The sequence below is a fragment of the Danio rerio genome, chromosome 24 (genome assembly GCF_052040795.2).
Source record: "Danio rerio strain M-AB ecotype USA chromosome 24, GRCz13ab, whole genome shotgun sequence".
Taxonomy (NCBI): Eukaryota; Metazoa; Chordata; class Actinopteri; order Cypriniformes; family Danionidae; genus Danio; species Danio rerio.
Window position 1 is genome coordinate 29,908,072 of NC_141044.1, and position 21,865 is coordinate 29,929,936.

At 34.2% G+C, this 21,865-nt stretch overlaps 1 protein-coding gene and 2 long non-coding RNA genes across 19 annotated transcripts in view; 1 reads left to right on the forward strand and 2 right to left on the reverse strand.

Annotated features, from left to right (window-relative positions):
• tnikb (TRAF2 and NCK interacting kinase b) overlaps positions 1-21,865 on the reverse strand; it is a 145,263-nt gene that overhangs the window by 102,964 nt on the left and 20,434 nt on the right. For all 17 annotated transcript variants that reach the window (XM_087308710.1, XM_087308706.1, XM_087308708.1 and 14 more), the window contains exon 2: positions 11,557-11,622. In XM_087308710.1, coding sequence (XP_087164836.1) covers positions 11,557-11,622 — 66 coding nt within the window. The remainder of the gene's footprint in view (positions 1-11,556; positions 11,623-21,865) is intronic.
• On the forward strand, positions 13,036-15,070 carry LOC110438675 (uncharacterized). The gene is made up of 4 exons (XR_015525082.1): positions 13,036-13,091; positions 13,790-13,891; positions 14,716-14,799; positions 14,932-15,070. It is a non-coding gene; the product is annotated as an uncharacterized LOC110438675 (long non-coding RNA).
• LOC141380713 (uncharacterized) lies at positions 17,865-20,914 on the reverse strand. Its single transcript, XR_015525114.1, has 2 exons — positions 19,865-20,914; positions 17,865-19,010 (listed from the first exon to the last, which is right to left on the reverse strand). It is a non-coding gene; the product is annotated as an uncharacterized LOC141380713 (long non-coding RNA).

A 21,865-nucleotide genomic window follows, 5' to 3' on the forward strand; every position in this document is an offset into this window, starting at 1 on the left:
TAAGACCAACCCAATAATCATTTCTCTTTCAAAAGGGTCCCAAATAGACATTTTTTTCTAAAATCTAGCCCATAAAGCATCATGCTACAGACCTACAGAGGGAGGACAAAAGTTTAACAAGACTGACTGTAAAAACTGTGCTGCAGCTGATCTTTTAACAATTTAAACCTAAAAAAAATGGCCTGCAATTCATCCAAGATTCTCCTGACAATGTGAAATTGCTTTGGGGTACAATGTCGATTTAGCAGATAGATAATAGTCCTGAAACTTAAATTTTTCCTGTAGTATTTGGAATTTAAATGATGTTTTTAATAATCTGTTTTAATAATAAAAGGACAGAATTTTAATAACAAACATTTTTAAAAATTGGTATTAAATTTTTCATTATCAATTTTAATATCATTAAAACTGCATAATAATTTTGTGAGAACAATAGTTTTTTCAGGTTTCTATACTAAGGAAAATGTTCAAAAGAATGATAGTTTTCTACAATTATAAACATATTTCCTGTCACTGTTGATCAGTTTGTTCCTTGCTTAAGTGTACATTTCCTAACACTTACTAACTACTGAATAAGAGCCTTTTTAGGTTGATTTCTTCATAGTGTTCATAAACAGAGGTGAAAACAACTGCTGTTAGGAATAAGTTCACTCCAGTTCACAGATTTAGCATAAATAGCATTTTTGTTTCTCTCCTCATAATATTACAGACTTATAATAACAGATTTCACATTTAAAAATATGAGTAACAGATGAATATTCATATAATGAATCAATTCAAATCAACAGTGTTACTCAAAAAAAAAATGGTAACAGAAAAACCATTCATCAACACAAATACCACAAATCATAATTTCCTGGCGCTTAGTTCTTTCAAACTAAACACCCATTCAGCCAATCAAGACTGATTGTGACCTGAATGTGACTTTACTGAAGGCACCAGAATGACATCAAAATACAAAATATTCAGTTTGATTGGAAAACCTACCCATTCTCCACACATATATGGTAATAACCGAACGCCTGCTGTTCTAAATAATATCAGAATTATGAAAGATGTTAGGAGCATGCGCCTGTGCTTTTGAAAAACTCCCACACCCAAATGAGCAAGTGTGTTTTATATTCATTTTTATATATATAAATTTGGACAGATTAGCCCACGCAAATCCGGTACACAAACATCACAGACTGTGCTTTCTTGGCGGCTCATCGACAGACACACAAATGTACCTTTAACAGGGTACATTTAAACCTGAAGCTGCTAAAGTGAAGTACATTTTGTTTGTTTGAGTAGTACAACCTCTCTTCATTTCAGCTCAGGTTTCAGGTTCATACCAACAACTGTGATCCTCAGAGGGCGGGGCAGACTTTTATTTTCCAGGAAAAGCATGACTATTACTTTTGTTCACACTTGCTCACATAAGTGAGAAAATTTGCTGAGTAACTACTCAGATACGGATGTGATTAACATCTTAAATTGTGTGGACTGTTAGAGGTGCACTATATCTTTTCCAAGAAATCATAATGACGATAAAATAAAAGACATTTATAATTTTCTAAATTTAACAATCTTTTCTCAGATTCTGAAATTTCATATATTCAGCCTTCTTTGGACTTCAAGTATTTAAAAATGGTTTAATAAAAACAAACTTATACTAAATAAAAAGAAGTCTTGAAGTATAGTGTTCTTTAAAAAAAAAAAAAAAAAAAAGCTCAGCAGTTACACTTGGTAGACATATGGCCCGTTTCCATTGAGTGGTACAATACGATACTGTATGGCTTGCGTTCCACTGCTAAAAGGGTACCAATGGTGTATGACAGAAAGTTTTAGTCGACATCATTCTTGCTCGAGAAAATGTCTACAGTAAAGCTGTACGGGTAGTTCACATATCATATGAGAAGCACTTCTCACAAAACAGATGCTATACGCACAAATATTTGTGTATAAATGTTCATTACTACCTTTCTATGAACTTGATTGGATTATAACTGCAGATCAATGATGCAAAATAGCCTATTGTAACGTCTGCAATTATATAAAACAAATAAATAAATGCGACATATACAGTATGAACACATACAGACCCTTACAGTCTCCGACATGTTACCAATTACAGAAAAACTACACACAGCATACATTTAGTCCTTCAAAAACAACACACAACATATAGCCCGCAGTCAGTGTGAACCTCTCTTATCTGTGTCTTTAATCTTCACCAGCACATGTAACTTCCTGTTAGAGAGTAATTCTGTTATTCTGAGTTCATAATATTCCAAAAGGTGATGATAATAGTTAAACATGGCAGTTTGTTCATGCTTTAGGTTGCTGGAAGAATCATTTGCTCTATTGTTTATGCGTCAGTCTCGCTACTGTTAGTTTCTGACAGGATCGGAAGTCAGAAGTGCTTTAATAATAACACGTACGTTGTTATTATCATCAGCTCAAGACTTTTGTTATTTCAAATATAGATGTGCACACGAGCGCAAGCGAAAAAGCAAAACCACTCACACTTTAGACAGCCTTGTAAAAAAAAAACTACAAGGCACAGGGTAGAAATTTGCTCTTCTTCTTGCCTTTGTGGCTGTTCACCAAGACGAAGACAAAGGTCTGTTTGAGCATGGGTCGACTATGGCTCATTATGTATATATTATAATGTTGGAATGTATCAGCTTATTTAAAACATGGCGGTTACCTTGTTTTCATTCTGGCTTGTGCATGAGCTAGTGACGTTTCTCTGTAAACTAATAGCGTTTAGCTGCGCGTCTAGCTACGCCTTTTGGTACCCTTTTGCTAGGCTCTTTGCAAAGAGTACCCAAAATTAGTTGGATTTGCTTCTTCTTTTTTTTTTTTTTAAAGTACCATATGACAGTGGAAACAGCCATAAAAGCGTACCGAACCGTACCACTCAGTGGAAACAGGTCAATAGATATTTATTTAATGATGGGTCATAGTTGTCTAACGTTGATGAATTTAAATGTCTACACTGTAAACAAAAGTTGACTCAACTTAAAATGAAGGCAACAAACTTCAGAACATTTTTAGTTGACTCAACCTTTAACCAAATTACTTCACTTGACTCGATTGAGTAAACTCAAAAATGTCCTGAAGTTTGTTGCCTAAATTTTAAGTTCAGTCAACTTTTCTTTTTTTCACAGTGTAGGTCTTTGGCTCAATACTGAATGGTTCTTTAAATCTCATATTGATTTTATAATTAAAAAGTCATATCAGTGCTTAGGTTCTCTTTATCGCTCTATTAATTGTTTTTCATTTCAAGTGAGAAAATAATGGATTTCTCAATTATTATTCCATATTATTGATTATGCTGATATTATTTATAACAATACCTCTGATATTATTTAAAAACCCTTAAATACTGTTTTCAACTCTTTATGCAAGATGTCCGTATAGAACCCATCATTGCATATTATACAAATCTCTTGATTTGCTTCAACCTAAGTTCTGCAAACAATTTAATGGATATTTGTCTCTTTTTAAATGTGTTTATTTTAGATTACTATCTTAAAGCAGTTTTTTTTTTTTGTTCCATTTACCTCTTCATATTCACTTCCACTTATGCAACAGAAAGTGGCCGTAGGTCCTTTCAATGCAAAACTCCTTTTGACTGAAGTAATCTCCCTTCTTCTTTCAGATCAATCAAGTCATTTTGGCTATTCAGGACTAATTTATTTTCTTTTTGGGAAACAACTTGTAAATGTTATTTAAATTGTAATCAAAACTAATGCTTATTATTTATTTGCATATCAAATTGTTTGTACTTTTTATTATATGTTTTTCTTTGCTTCTGCTTTAGATTGTGGGAAGTGGTTCTGGTAAAGTGTGCTGCTTGTTTGATTGTTTGCTTTGTTTAGCTGTATGTTTGTTATGATGTGTTGTACTGTTTGATTTATGTACTTCATAGGGACTGACTTGAAAATGAGATGGTTCATTTCAAGGGGCTATCTTATTTAATAAACTCAAATAAATATGCATAGTTAAAAAATAAAGGTTATTTATAGTCATTGTTCTAAAACTTCTCTGAGGAACCAATAACTGTTCTTTTATGGTCTCACTGTGAAATCTCCATGCTGGAACCTTTATTTTTAAGAGAGCAAGAGGAAAAACAAACAGACATCTTTATACATTATTTTAAAAAGTTAATTCAATATAATTTAAAAAGTATTCACTCACTCTTGTTTTCTTGTTCTTTTGAACACAAATAAAAATGAACAAATGTTGGAAACCAGTAATCACCATTGGCTTCCATATTTGTTTTTCATACTATAGAGGTCAATGGTTACAGGCCTCCAGCATTCTTCAAAATATCTGCTTTTGTGTTCAAAAGAAACAAAGAACTCAAACAGTTTAAAACAAGTCAAGAGTGAGTAAATGAACACAGAATTTACATTTTTGGGTCAACGATCCATCAAAAGAAGGGCTAAACATTAAGGAGCAATATTCAAATCCTCAATATAGTTAACAGCAGTCCACTAACACTTAAGTCCAATTTCATAAGCTGTAATCTAATCTAATAAAAAAGAAACATTTAAAACTAAAATTCATCACTGTAAAAAATAAATAAAAATGTAAAACTGCATAATAGCTTTGTACGAACCATCATTTTTTCAGGTTTCTTTAAAGAGCACCTATGATGAAAATCATCTTTTATAAGCTGTTTGGATTGAACTGTGTGTAGGTATAGTGTGTCCACAGTCATACTGGAGTGATATAAAGACAGTAAGTCTCTTTTCTTAATTTTCTGACGTTAAAATAGGATCCAAATCCCTCCCATTTTGAGGCCAACTGCAACGTGATGTAGGAGTGCGGTTTCTCCGCCCACCAAATTGATTGACAGTCACATATTAAAATGCCTCCATAATAAAGCCAATATGTATATGGATGTCAATGCTTACAGGCTTTCAACATTCTTCAAAATATCTGTTTTTGTGATTCCTTAAAAAGAAGGGCTAAACATTAAGCAACATTTAAATATTCAATACATTTAACAGCAGTACACTTAAGTCCAATATCTTGAACTCTAATTAAATCTGATAAAAAAGCATACAAGTATATAGATGTCAATGGTTACAGGCCTCCAACATTCTTCAAAACATCTGCTTTTGTGTTCAAAAGTAACAAAAAAACTCAAACGGTTTAAAACCAGTAACGAGTGAGTAAATTAATACAAAATGTACATTTTGGGGTGAACAATCCCTTAAAAGAAGGGCTAAACATAAAGGAGCAACATTCAAATACTCAACACAGTTAACAGCAGTACACCAACAAGTCCAATTTCTTAAACGCTACTTTTTTTCGTTCTTGTTTTTTTGCTTTTCTGGGGGTTTTCAAACACTTTGAAACACATCAAGTCCAATGCAACCACTAAATAAATGCTTTTTCAATTAAATCTAGAAGTGGTGATTCAAATGTGCACATTCTTAAAATGTTTTCGTCTGCTTTTAAACCTAGATTTAGCATAATCCACTTGTAATCAGATTGCCGCAAATGCATCTTAATGCCATTTCCGTGTAAACAGGGCCCTGGAATCCTAAAACAACCCTTAGAAATCACTTTAAAAAGTGGTTGATAAGTACTAAATTCTTACTAAAGAGCAAAGTAATAAGCAGCGACAGTACACTGAGGCCTGATTCAGTTGACAAATTCCATTCTCACATGATTTCTTCCCCTTCACACCATTTCCCTTTCACTCTCATTAACACTTGCCAAATACACGCGAAAGGTGCCTGTTTGATAGTGTTAATCTTTTGCTGTGATGCATCAGCCTCATTTTTTGATAAAAATCAGATCAAATCCATCAAACACTTTCATCAGGTGAGACTGAGGGAAATCAAATTTAGCACCTGATGGGTTTCTGACCCCACTGTAGACCTTCACAAGAGGAAATCACACCTCCTACAGGTTTTCACAGTATAAATGACTGCACTTGCCGGAGCTCAACATCAAACTCAAAAGACTTCTGCAAACTGCGGCTTCTGTACAAAGAACTATAGAGTGAACAATTCACAACCACATCCTCTTTCACTTCTTTACTTTGTCTAATAACTCAATAGAGGTTTAAGAAATTATTCAAAAGTTGAAACTGTTGTTTTTTTTAATCCTGTATGACTTTAGTGAAAGTTCTAGATCAGTTACAGCAAAAATACTGTATTTACATTTACAGCCCCATTTATCTTGCTGTATGTATTTACAGTATTGTACATCTCTACTATAAAATACAGTAATTTTAGCAATGCAACTTTAAAACACAGTAACATACTATGTAATTGTCCTACTGTATAATACAGTTCATATTACAGTTAAATACTGTGTAATTAAAAAATTATTAACCATGTGCACTGTGAAAAATATCCATAAATCAGGAGTTTTCTGTATTTTGTGATTCATGTTTTTATTTTTCCCTGTTTATTTATGTTTTTGACTCACATTAAAACATCCTGATCTTACTTCTGACAACTTTTAACCTTAAAAAGTTTGAAGTGATATATTGTCCAGATTGATGTTGTATATTACGGTACAAAAACCTTGTAATAAGCTGCCAGTACATTTTCTGTTATTTTACATTTTTCAACATCAGAAGTCGACAGAGCGGAGATCAAGGTCCCATAATCACAACTGTAAAGAAATGGAAAACAGAAAATACCGATTTGGTTAATTAACATATATTTATATACAGTGTGAATTTAAAACAAGAAGGTTTCAAAACGGCTTTGAAAGAAAATGTTCTGTAAGGGTGCAATAAAATGAATAAAATTGGGCAAATAAAAATGAATTATGCAATTGACTGCCATAGTATTTTGTGTTCCTATTGGATTGTAAATTTCTGTATTGTCCAACATTCTTCGCAATTTCTTGTTTTATGTTCAAGCTCAGAAACGCTTTAGTGCGAGGAAATGGTGAGGTACTTTTGGGTTCACTATCCCTTTCTTTTACTTCACTTTCTTTCTGTTATGCATCATCATCATTATCATATGTATAAAGTACAGTTAAGCAGGTTAGATTAACAGTGCTTACCTGTCAGGTCTTTATCCTAAACGAAAGTGCAGCATTATTATTTCACCATTTCCCTTTGTCTTCCACAGAAGTCATTAAAACAGGCTCCGAATGACATGTGATAAGCAAAAGATGACAGGATTTTCATTTTTTTTTGCCTGAACTAATCCTTTAAAAGTATTGCATTATAGCAGTGTTGAGACTGACAGACTGTTTAACTGCTACTACATCCCTGCTCAAGGCAAAGACACTCTGATCTCTTCATTTTCTAAAGCAGATCAATAGATTTCTCCACTTGGCACGCATCAATCATACCCGAATTAGCGTCTGATCACTGCGGATAAAGACCAAAGGACTATCTTTTCACCTTCAAATCAAAAATGAAACATCAGACCGGAGAAGAACTTAAAATTTCAAGCACACCAAACTGTCCAGATACTATAGTGCAGTGTTTCTCAACCACGTTCCTGGAGGTTCACCAACCCTGCATGTTTTGTTGTCTTCTTTGTCTGTCACACTCATTAAAGGTCTTTTAGTCCCTGCTAATGAGCTGATGATCAGGTTTGTTTGAAGACAGGGAAACTGTGCAGAGCTGGTGGTCTCTCAGGAACGTAGTTGAGAAACACTGCTGTAGTGAACTGGGAAAATGTTCATGTGTGATGAAAAAATGCAGTATTGTTTTAACCACTGACCTCACAAGTCAACATTTACTTGGATTTAGATCTTCATTTAAAAAAAATTGTTCTTGATTCTTAAAACCAAAGGTTGATCTTTTAGTCTGGCTGCCTTAGCTTATAAATAAAACGAAAAACTATATAATAAATAGCTCACATCTCATTCAGTAATCACAAGATTTTTTTAAAAACTTCTGATAAGAAACAAAGACAAATTCGATAAGAAAATTCTAGCAAATTCTGTTTTGAGACTTATTGATGGCAAGAATTCTATGATTGTGAATGAATGCCACAATTTCTTACTTTTTTCTATTAGTTACAGCATTAAATAAACATCTCACTCTCCTATTTTTGCTCAGCCACTGAAATATATTAATAAAACAGCTTGTAAACAAAGTCACACACTGCATTAACCGTAAATGGATAGTTCACCCAAAATTGTAAATGTACTTAAAATGATTTACTCTCCATCACGCGGCTCCAAACATTTCTGAGCAAATTTCGTCCATTGAACACAAGAGAAGACATTCTGAAGAAAGCTAAAAACCAGTAGCCACTAACTTCTATAGCAGGAAAAACACAGAATACCAGATTTCTTCAAAATATCTTTGTGCTGAACAGAATGAGGAAAGTCTACGAGGCTTAGAATAAGTGAAGAGTGATGACATAAATGATGACAGAATTTCCATTTGAACTACCGGTGAACTATACCTTTGAGGCATTCAGTGTGCCGACATATGTTAGGGACACTAGAGGAAAGAAACCACTGTAGATTTGTACAAAATTTTTAATGTAAATATTTACAATATGTCACCCTGGACCACAAAATCTCTCTGAAGATTTTTCCTTTATGCCAAATCTAATTATAACATTACATAAACATCCTGTTCAGTGAAGACATTTATTAAAATTACATACCAGGGCTCGAAACTGCAATCATTTTGGTCGCATATGCGCTCGAAATTTAGGCTATGCGACCTCATAATATATTTGGGAGCATTTGTGGAACTGCATATAACAATTGTAATGCGACCTGTTTTGATTTTTTCTAAAAAAAACGTGCTGAATCGCTCTTCCCTGCCACTATATTGATTAATATTAGCTGTCAATCACTCAAGGCATTCTGCCGTTAGATGACAAGGAGGGAGCTTTAATAACCGCAGGAAATGCAAACGGCTGAAGAGTGAAAAGCACAGTTTCGCAAACCCCACCTAAAGTTGAGGTGCAGATGAAAGCGATCATGACATGTGGTGAATGTTGATCCGCCAGCCGAGATCAATCGAGTGTTTTTGGAGAAGGTGCCCGAATCTGGATGCGTTGCATTCACTGTGTGTTCAGCGCAAATATTCGCTAAATGTAAAATCTAATACTGTACATATCATTGCCAAAGAAGCTCGCCTTTACTAAGTTTAAACTGAAACTGCAGCTCATAACTTAGATCAGCATTACACCAGTGGTCATCGCGAGAATCCTGCTCTGCCTGCTCATATATTGGTCCGGCTGACTCGCCAGCTTTCCACAAACACAGAAAAATGAAGATTAGCTCATAACGAGACTGAGCATTTAAAATGACACAAACAGAAATCAAAACTGTTAAAGAGTGATAGAAGTGAGACTTTCTTTTGTCCGTTCTATCTTGAGATGTATATTATTTTGCTATTTAACTACTGATGACTGTTTTGCAGCTTTCAGCATTGATTGAATGATTTACTATAGTCTGTTGTTTGTTTTGTAGCAGAAATATTGTTTATTAAATGGACATGCATATAAAAACAATAGTGCAAAATACACATTTCTTACTGCAATGCTTTATTTTTGTTTGATGCAAACCATAAATTTATTTTTTATAAAGTAACAGACTTTTTTATAGCAGATAACTCACATTCAAGCACATTCAAGGCAGCATCATAATGAAAAATGTAATTCATTATTACTATTATTGTAATTTTCATCATCATTAATATTTAATAATTATTAGAAATACATTAGTTGTCTAATATTAGCATAAGTTAGATAGTTGTTTCTGGTTTTTGTTAGTCCTAGTTGATGTTATTTTAAAATAAAATAAATCCCTTAAAATACAATTTGCAATGGTGCTTATTCACAATCAAACATAATCAAATCTAATTGTTAAAGCAGAAAAAAGTTCTAATGTCTTAGTAAATTAAAAATAGTTTAAATTAACTTGAAATCTCTTGAGATCTTACATTGCAATATCGAAGCCGGAAGGATATATTGTGCATCTCTAGTGCTGGTGTTGGTGATAAGAACCCCACAATTTCCACTAGAGGTGTGAACCTATACTGGTCTCACGGTTCGGTTCGGTTACGATTATCATACCTTCGATATTTCGGTGCATCACGGTGCATTGACGATGCTTTCTATATACAGTGTTATATTTTAGAGGAGAGGCTATAACAAGCTGTCTGTATAAACACACAGAGACACAGCACCACACTGTCTCTCATTCAAACACAAACATAGACAGCACCAAAGAAACAAACACACACACACACACGCACGCACACACACTTAAGCCCTCGCAACAGGGAGAGCTTGCGAAGAGCGGAGCAGAAAACCGAAAAAAAAAAAACGAAAAAAATAAGCACTTTTCTGACGGTCCCTTACTGAGAGCTCCTCTCAGCGCGAGCTATCCCGGCTATACACATATTGTGAGGGCTTAAACGGAGCAGTGCTCATAGTGTGGAGCAAAAAAAAAAAGAAAGACAGCTGTGAAACATAACCAGCTTTGTCTTTTTGTTGGAAACACACTTTAGATCTTTTTAGGGTAAAAGGTTTTTTTTAGTTATTGCCGTCTGTAACTGAATATGTGTCAAGAATATCGAAAACAAAACCAACTGAACCACGCTCCTTTCTGGCGCCCTCCTGGATATACAGCGCCCTTAGCATTTGCCTATGGTGCCTATGCCACGGACTGGCCCTGAGTTGGTTGAGTGTTGTAAATACTCGCGCTTACCTCCCTCGCGACAGAGAGCATAGGAGATAAATGACGTCAGTACATAATAACCGGTTATGATTATTATTACTGAACCGATACCGAATTGTACCAAAGAAACAATTAATTTTGACACCCCTAATTTCCACAAGCACAAAAAAGCCCTATTACTTTTACATTAGAATATGTGTTATGTTAAAGGGTCTTGCAAACATAAGCAGACCACAGAGAGCACTATAAAATAAACAAAACAATCTATTCATATTGCAATAATGTGCAATTAATAGACCTCCCTATAAAGTTAACAGCATTTCCTGAGACTTTATTATTCATAAGAGAATTCAAATAAGTGAAATTATGTAAAGAGAAGACTCAATTTCTACTGTAAACCACTGTTTTATAAATTAAAATAAAAAAGAAGCCATTTTATGTTTAGTTTCCCATACTTCTGTTCCAAAAACATGACTTCAAAATACTGAACAATGTTTTTTTTTTTAAGTATCATTACACCTCTAGTTCAGACAGTAACAAACTCTACAAATCCCCACAGAGACTCCATCAGCAACTTAAACCTGACATTTTCATCAATATCGTTTAAAAAACCTAAGCCTTGCTAACACATCACCCCGTCCAAAAATGCAAACAAGTCTTTCAATTGAACAATCTGACTCACTATTTCTGAACAGGCAATGGAAGAGGGCGAAGAATCTAGTAGTACAAAATAACACATGAGTCTTGACATGTCAGGACATACCACATGTATAACGCAAGCTGCTGAGCCACTAACAGGTAAGAGCAGATCTCAGACTCGAGGAAGAGCAGAAACAGCTGAGGGGAACACCAAACATGTTTTGGAACTAAACTAGCTACATCCAGCCAATCACACGAACCATATCAAACAGAAAAGTCAATATTTACCTTATATACTTGTCCATAGGTCCCATTTCCCACAAGCTCCACCAGCTCAAAAATGCCCGCAGGATCCTTAGGGGAGAAAATAACAGAAGATTAGATTGCATTATCCTGTCATTGAACATTATGAATCAATCACAGATAGAATGTACACTAGAGCCATCATAAATGCTGATTCTGCAGTCATTAGATGTAACAAAGAGTGTGAATTAAAGTTTAATATCTGTTTGAACATAATAGTGTATTACAAGGGCTACTGGGAAAATATGAGATGTTGTTGAGTACAGTGATAACAATATTTCTTGTGATATAATATTTCCCTTGCAAAATTATATTTTTATTAGCTCTATTTACAATTCATTTATGTAATAATCATTATACTAAAATAATCAGGTGATAGATGTTGTTCTTATCTAATTTAGGTTAAAGAACAACTACATCAAGGTGCAAAATGTTATACTTTAAAAGAGTATAAAAAATAAAAAATAATTTTTACAAGGGGTTTAAACACAGTTGTGTGGTAACAATGTGTGACTATAGCCAGCCTTTAAAGGTAAAAATGTATTAAATCTATTATTAATAAACACACAGGATAAAAACACACTGTAAAAAATCCAACTTGACAAATGTTGAAATTGCTTGATTTTTTTTGTTGGTTCAGCAAAAATCTGTAAAAAAGTCTGTACAACTACATTTAACACATTCAATCAACTTAAACAAAGATTTTATTCATTAAGTTAAAAAGATGAGTTTTGTGAGCAACACTTTGCTAGTTCATTCAAAAAAGCATCTGCCAACTTGTTTTTTTGTGTTAAGTCAATCTCTGACTTTTTTAATGCAATGAATATACAAGTAGCATAACCTTTTGTTGATTGAAAAGGTTTCAAACATGTTAAATATTCTAAAAAAATTATCAATGGCAGTATAGAACCTTTTCCCAGAGATGGGTTGGGGCTGGAAGGGCATCCGCTGCGTAAAAACCTGCTGGATAAGTTGGCGGTTCATTCCGCTGTGGCGACCCCAGATTAATAAAGGGACTAAGCCAACAAGAAAATGAATGAATGAGTATAGAACCTTTCATGGTTTGTATTAAAAAGTAAATGCTGAGTGAGAATGCTATTATTATTATTATTATTATTATTAATACAATAATAAATATCGTTATTCTTCACATTGTTATTAAAAACAACAAAAAACACTACAATACTTATAGTAACTTTATTTGAAACTTTTCATTTGCAATTTAACTTTATTTGGTGCACATTTGCAGAAATAAGCTTGCACGCACATTATCATCTCGTGTTTATTCATTACCCTTTAAAAAAAGAAAGGCATACTTTGATATTCCAATATTTAAAAATAAACCACGCACTCAAAAATATGTTTCTCAAAGGACGATATAGCATCATTCTGTCCTGAGCTAAACCACGCCCTCGTTACGATGGTTGCGCTTACGTAACGTCAACGTCTCAGGCGGGAGAAACTGGAAGCATTGTACTTCGGTGGGGAAAGAGGCAAGCCGTGGAAGAGCAATCTTAATAGTAAGTGTGCAAAGATTGTAGTTCTTTGTTTAAGACACTTCATCTAAATTTGTCCTCCTAAATGTTCATCATATACGCGCAAAAATGTGTGCAGATGCGGCGCTTAGTGATTATTCACATAATCTCTCTTTGTTATGTGATAAGAGTGAATGAATATTTGTGTTGCCGTAAATCATATCCATGCCCCGGCTAGCAGGAAGTAATCGGCCCGAGCTCGGCTGCCCTTCGGCGCCTCCGGCTCCGACTCGGCATCAACGAGTGTTATACGGGCGGAGTGTGGCCCACAGCTCGCTCGCGCACATGCGGTTGTGATGCAGCTGTAAACACTGGCCAGATTCCTGTTAACCCTATCTGGCCCGAGTCTGTCTCGGCTCGTATAAGGACTCGGCTTGTGTAACTGATGACAACCGATTAAATTCTTATTTTATCTAGTAATTTGTTAGCTCCACGTTTAATGATAATTTGAGAAAATATATATGGTACAATAGCAACAAAATAATAAAAACATTTAGTGTGGATGGTCGCAATGTTTAGATGCAAACAAAACAATATTATTTATAAATGGATTATATATATCATCTAGGGAAAACAGTGTAAAATGCGCTTATTTTCGAGATAGCACGCTTCCATGCAGACTGTATTTTTAAGCAGAAGTTTGGTTTCATAAGAAACACATGCGTGAGTCAACTCCAATCCAGACGGTGGCGGTAATGTTCCAAAAGCTGGTTGCCAACCGCTATGATGATCACAAGAAGAAAAAGAAGTTTGGCGTTTCAAAACAGTGGATTCCGGTCAGAAAGGTAAGGTTTTTGCTGCTTGTATACTGTATACTTTGCGAATTTAATGCTTAAAACATTTTCACAGTGTTAGGTTATTGTTAAGTTATTGTTTAACTTGTTCATGCAGTGCATCAGTGATCGTTTACTGTTCTCTTTAAATTATCATTCTATTATTAAGAGAAATATATTAGTATGTGCTTTAATTTATATGTGTTAGCCTATGTGAATCAATTATATCTTATGTTCAAGTTGTAGTTTGCGCATGTAAAACTAAATTTCTTAAAGCAGATTTTGATGGGTTTTATTTTTTGGTTATTGACAGTTATACTTTCTGATTTAAATGAATGGGTATAAATGAATATTTTTTCGGTTAAGTCTTACTGTTCTTGTTTAACAAAGGTTAGTGAGGTCATTTTGTAGCACATCACAGAGACCAATAGCACATTCTTATGAACATGTGAATAGGCATGTTATAGTTGGGTGATTAAAGTCCATTATAAGCTGTAAACTGCTGATACATTTTCAACATAGATTGAGCTTTTCAGACTTTACATTACTAATTGCTTCACAAACAGCTGAAATGGTTTATTGTTATTGGCTATCATCATCATCAAACATTTTCCACAATGGTAGGTTAATCTTCATGGGTACAAAATAATGCATGTGCTTGGCCATCTTACAAATCTATGTCTAAGATTCATAAGGCTGTCTCTCTGCATGAATCTCTGAATAAAACCTGTGTGCTGATTATTTACACCATAGGTATTATAGCCATTAATTAACTTTGATAGTATTTCAGGATTTTAACTTTTTGAGGTTAACAACAATGTGATGTTTTATTATAGACACACATGAGGAAGCTCGACTCAGCTTGGCTTGCAGACAGATGAGGACGGTGATTGCCCGTCATACACCTAAAGAAAGAACAGGTTTGTTTGCAATTATTTTAAACACATACTGTCAACATTATGTCATTGATCTATTACACTGCCATTGTCATTGATCTAGTGTCCTGCACTATACTAAAATAATGTTTTGTTTTGTAAATGTATCTGATCAAGGGGCATTAAAGACACAACTATAGTGAACGTGATGAAGAAAAATTATTTGGAACAAAGAGGCTGGAGAAAAAACTGATATGAAGATTTCAGAAATTGATGCAGCACCGCAAGTACCATCACCACCAATGACTATGGCAGGATCCTTAAGAACACCATCAAGATGCACAGATGCTGTACATTCCAGTACACCTATGAACATTTACAGTCCTTGTTCAAGTGCAGTCGGAGATCAAGACAACTTATTGCAACTCGTCATGTCTTTGTAAGAATTCAAGACATCACTAAATTTGTAATGGCTTAATGCAGCTAGAAAGTAAAGATCAACTAGAGAATATCAGCAGTGTCTAACCCACTGTTGTATTTACACAAGTTGCATGAGAATAAGCAACAGGTTGATTTATACTAATTTGTTATTTTTCTTTTTTAGCACGACTGACAAAAGTTTTAAAATCATCTGACGTCATAAAGCAGCAACTGTGCCTGATTCTCACAAATCAGCAAAACCAAAACAGACGTGATGAAATTCCAGATGTAAACACATTTGACCTTTCTTTGTCCAATTTGATTTGGAAAAACTTGAAAATCAACTAAATGAGCAGCCCGAACAAATGAAGAAACTGGTAAGTTTCTTGCTTATTTCTAAATGTTTTATGTTTATTTATTTATTTATGTGTTTTTTTGCTTCGTAGGTAGCCTACTTTGGAATCATTGGTGTTTTCCACTAAGCAGTTTGGTGTGTCCCGGGAAAGCTTTTGGCTCACTTTTTGGCTGAACAAATTAACTGGAGCAGGGCAAACCAAAATGTGGCCTTTCATGCACTCTCCCTTACGACTGTCTAGTCAGTAAGTTGGTTTTAAATATACATTTCAGTACAATTAGGGGCAGTTCCATCTGTGTATTTCTTTGAATCATTAATCAAAGGAACAAAACATCTATATATAGTCCCATTTAGGTTGTACTTATATGAGAGTAAGCATCTTTCTTTTTTCATTTGTACTTTTCACTACTAATTGTTTGTTTATCTTTTAATCACAGATGTAGTGAGGAGAAATGTCCATACCACATCACTGATAAAGAAGTGGAAAAATGCATTACAAGGTGGCTACAACGTGCTCCTGACAGGGCTGGAGGAAGGAGGGAAGAAGAGAAAGCTAATGTGTCAAATGTCTACATCAATAATTTATTTTTTAAACAACATTTTAAGTGTATTAAGATGTTCCCTGATACTTGGGTAATTTGTTTCTTTTATTTGCAATTTATATATATATATATATATATATATATATATATATATATATATATATATATATATATATATATATATATATATATATATATATATATATATATATAAAATGACAATATGCTAAATTCTGAAAAAGCATCTTAATACATTTTTAATTAACATAATATAATAAAAATATTAATAACAAATTGCACAAGATATATAAAGATATACAAGTCAAATTATATATATATATATATATAATCATCTCACTCATTTAAATGTATTATTATGTTTTATTTATTACATTTATTAAAAATGTTTCTTAAGAATTCTGCAGTTCATTTTACATTTTTGACTTGTATATTTTACATATTGTCATGGGTATTTGTAAGATGTTTCTTGCTATATCTTAAATTGGTTTCTATATTCAGGTTTATATAAAATTAAGCTGTTTTAAGATGTGTCTTGTACAATTTTTTAATTCAAGTCTATTGGGAAAACAGGGTTGTTTTAAAAACTTCTGTGTATGTGTGCAATTTCAGATTTTGTCTTTAAATCTTCCTGTGTGTCTTTATTGTGTAGTTTTATTATTACTTGTGCACTACAAAATATTTTATTCAAGTTTAGTATTATTTGTTTATTGCAATCAATAAATGTTTATTATTATTTATTTTGTCCTTTGTTTGATAATTTTTGTTATTGGATATGTATGCTGTTTGCATTTTATTCAAAGGTTGAACGCAGTGCCTACACTTTGCCTTTACATTATAGCCTGCGTTTGCTGGTATATAAATGCAAATGGTTGTAATACCATGTATCAAGTACCAATATAATACCAAAAGGTTTTATATCAAGGTATATTGAGTTGCGCCAGCTCCGGGCTGCAGCGCACATTACTCACGGGCCGATTCTGGCTCGGATGCGGCAGCGAATCTAGCTGGAACTGGTCCAAGTGTATTTTACTATCTAGGGTGGCTCTTAAAGTGACAGCGCGTATATTCCAACTGCTTATTATTATATTAAGCAAACAAAATCAAATCAAAACCAAAATAATAGTAATAAATCGTTCATTTTGAACTGAAGGTGTATACAGTGGAACACTTATTACTAAAGTAAGATCCTTTACTGGCAGTTTTAATATCATATTTATCCATGACCAGCCAAGGTACTAGCACAAAACATGTAATTATGCAAGTATAGATTTTGAAATGAATTACAACAAATACTAAGATTTATATCTCAAGGCAACTAGTAATTCAGATTGATTGCTCTAATTGCCCTGCTAAAAAAAAACAAAAAAAAAAACAGCATATGCTGGGAAGGTATATCTTTTGATGCTGGTATGCTGGTCTTGCTTGTTTTAATGCTGGTTTTGCTGGTCTTAATGTTGGTTTTGCTGGTCCTAATGCTGGTTTCAATGTTGGTCTTGCTGGTCTCAATGCTGGTCAGGAGCAGCACTTAGACCAGCAAAACCAGCACTGAAACCAGCAAGACCAGCATTGAGACAAGCAAAACCAGCATTGAGACCAGCATCAAAACATACCTTACCAGCTTACGCTGTTTTTTCAGCAGGGTGTTGTGAATAATTTATGGGATATTCTAAGGTTATTAAAATTGATAGTGTTAGGTAGTCTCAGAGATGTGCTGTAATTGTTATATATTTAATATAATTGTGTTTCCTTTTCATGTGATTAATTTGACTTAGTGTTTGTGTTTTTTTTTTTTTTTTTTTTTTTTTTTTACAGATACACTACCTCGTTTTTGTACTTTAGTGAAGAACCGCAAGAAAATGAATATTTTGGTAAAATGTATGTCTTTTTTTGCCATGTGTGTTTACTCCGATAACATTTTATTTATTAGTACTAATTTCCAATTGTATTTTTTTGGTTCATTTAACTTCTGTAGTTTCAGACCATTCAGACAAGAAATGTTCAGTCAGCAGAACTTAAAAAAACAGAGCCATGTGTGTTTGCTCGGATAACATATAATTTCTTAGTACTAATTTCCTTTTGTATTTTCTTGTTCTCTCAACTTCTGTCATTTTTGGCCATCCAGACAAGAAATGTTCAGTTAACACAACTTTTGCTCTGGTAACATATAATTTCTTAGTACTAATTTCCTTTTGTATTTTCTTGTTCACTCAACTTCTGTCATTTCAGTCCTGCAGACAAGAAATGTTCAGTTTGCACAACTTAAAAATATTTGTTGTGCTGCAGGTGCAGGTTTCCAGAAAACTACTAATGTTAAGTTGACTCAACTAGACATTTTTTGTTTCACTGACAAATTATTTTCAGTCAGTGTAGCTGATGTTTTCAAAAGTTGAGTAAACAAGAAAAAACAGAAGGAAATTAGTACTAAGATTTTTTTTGTTGAACTGGCTTAAAATTTTTTACAGTGCAGTCTTCAGAAACACTTTGATTGACATTCACTATTTGTACGTGTCATCAGAGGGGGAAAGCCCCGCCCATAACTGATGATTGCTCTCTTATTAGCATAGACAGCCCTAAATGAGAAGCAGCCATCCACCATTAGTTTGAATCTGCCGTTAAAGTGACACACAAGCATTTATAGCTCCACCCTCTGTTGAAAAAGAGCACAATCTCATATGTATTTAAAGCGACAGTCACCAAAACAAAGCACAATTTTAATTGTGTTGCTTTGACAGTGATACTTAAAACGCTAACTGGCTAACTTGGTGTCAAGTTTTTTCGTGGGTGTTTGGTTTACAACAGATGTATCGGTTATTCTAACTTATTGCACAAATACTCCAAACACGCTAATACAGATACGGGAACTGGCTGACATGCAACAACTTTAATAAAAGTAAAACAAAAGTATCCATCTGAAACTCCTTCATGGGACTCGACACTTGTTAAACACTCATGATAACGGGCTTGCTCCTCTCCTGTGACTCTCAGCCTCGCCCATTACTCTATCAAGCCGCCCAATCACAGCTCCTGTGCTATGCTTCGTTGCAACATGTAGTTACATTTTTTGAGAGGTGCCCGTCAGGGTCAGCGTCAGCCATTTGAAGGGTCTGAGACTGTGTGAAGGCCATCCGCACCGTAAATAAATCATTGGTGGGGACATACATCCTTAAAGCTGCATTGAACAGCACAAATTCAGTTTTGCACTTATAAAAACATGAATAATGTACTCAATAATACAAAATATACACTTAATAATACAAATAGCAATCACATGTCCCATGCTGTAAAAGACAATTTACATGATTTTACTGAAGCTGGGCTTTAAGGAGGTATGAATGGAGAGAATTTTAGAGAGTTGTGTGATGCAATTTAACTGTTTTATCCCGATTATAGTTGCTCATAATCATGGTGGCCAAAATCGAAAGTGAATTTCAATGAATTGCACAGCCTTGGTTAATAGTATTATGGTGAACTCGTAGCAACTTTGAGTTTTTCAAGGGTAGATTACTAAAGGCTGATTTATACTTCTGCGTCAAGCACACATATGCTACAGCGCAGCCTATGTGTGGATGCATAGCCCTCGCCGTAGCAGTCGCTGACATGCACCTCTCAAAAAGTGTAAATACATGTCGCAATGTAGTGTAGCACAAGCTCTGTGATTGGTTGACTTGGTAGTCCTGATGAATGTGGGCAGGACCGAGAGCCGCACGAGTTCGTTGAAGCGACTGTTTACAAGTGTCAAGTCCCATGAAGGAGCTCCAGATGAAAAGTTTACCCTATGGTTAAAGTTGTTGCACATCAAAATGAGTGAGTTTGAGCTACTTGTACATTAAGAAAGCATACAGAAATAACAAAACACTAGCGAAGAAACTCGACAGAGGAACATAAACACCTCACTGCCCGCTAGCATTTCGGAAGTGTTATTGCAGAAAAAACACACACCGTGGGTCACGCCGATTACTTGACACAGAAGTATAAACCAGGCTTAAGGGTTGACAAAGCCTTATTTTATTATTTTGAAGTCAATTAAATTATTGGTAGGGACATTTCAGTAATTGGTGGATATTGGTGGGGACACGTCCCCTCCTTCATGCCAATTCTAAGCCCTTGTGGTCAAATATAGAGGAACAATCTATAGGCAACAAATGCTTTGCACACACACAAAAAAAAAAAAAAAAAAAAAAAAAAATATCACACCTCTCTGTGATAGAGAAACTGTGTACTAATATCAAAATAGCAACACTGCTGGAAAAGTGTCCAGCCATGTGCAAGGGCATTTGTCACATTAAACACCCTACTTATTACAGTGTCAAGTGAGCTAAAGCCAGAAAACAGCTTTGAAACAAGCTTTGAAACTCTAATTTCCAAAAAAAAAACTCTAAAAATCTACCTAAAAATGGCACCTAATGTATTTTTCTTAAACAATAAGTTCCAGTGTGACATGCAAAAATATCTTATTGTAAATCTCTGGCTCAGAGATGCTTTTAGCACAATAACATCAACTTCACAGTGGCATTTCAATTTAAAGTCACAGAAAAGCATGAGGCTACGTAGTGGTGTGAGTATAAAACATCTAGAATGGTATCTAATCACTCTCTAATTTTCATTTCATATCCCTGAAGCAGTTATTTGAACCGTCAGTGCCAACAAGCATGATACTTATGAAAATGAGCACAAGCAATAAATAATGCAAGACACATAAAACAATACGCAAAACATGGTTGCCATGGAAATCTGACAATAGCTGCCATTCATGTGACCAGAAGGGCTTATTTCTGAAATATGGTTCAGTGAATTAACGAATAAAAAAATATACAAATGTATAACAGCATTTAAAAAAAAAAAATCAACGAAGATTGAGCAAGAATGATGAATTCAGCTTCTTTTAGATGAATGTAAAGTAGTTGAATGGGATATTCAAGGTGTTCATTCATACAACATGTGCGAGGTTAGTAGTCTCGGTGTACAAGCTCAGAAATGTAAACTAGCTCACAGTTGGCATAATTTTGTTTAGTTGTTGCAGTTTTGTTCAGTGCAGAAATTTTTATTAACCGTGACGAATTAAAGCGTGGTTAATAGTGTAACCTGTGCATCGTTGCATGCCTATTAAGTATCTGTACAGTTGTGGGTGTACAGTTGCTTATGCATTTATATTTTCCATATGTATATTGTTATTTACTGAGATAGAGTGGGTTTAAGATTTGTTCTATAAAATGTGAAAAACTTTAAATAAAAGTACACTGTAAAACCCCAAAAAGTTAAGGTAACTCAAACAATTTGAGGAAACCGATTGCTACAAAACATTTAAGTTCAAAAACAAATCCTAATGAGGACTGTGAACCTAATCCAGTTGAGTGAATGAAGCAATTTGAGCACAGTAAAACCCAATAAATGAAGAGAACTCAAATCAACTGAGTACTGTAAAACTCAATAAGGCAACTAAAACCGTTTGAGGAAACCAATTGCTACAAACCCTTTAAAACTAATCTATATGAGTACTGTGAACTTACACCATTTAAGTTGAAGTGATGAGTTATTTAATTAACTTAGTACCATCAACAAGGCGTTCAAAACTCTTTTCAAAGTAGAATTAACTTCCTGTAAATTTTAAGTTGACTACACTCATTTCATTTGATAAAGTTGACTGTTGGGTTTTAAAGTGTATAAACAAACCCAATCTAAAACAAACACATCAAAACCATGAATTATAAGCATGGCTAAAAGTGAAAGGACACAGTACTAGCAGTCAACTCAGATTCTTTAAAACCAAGCGTGA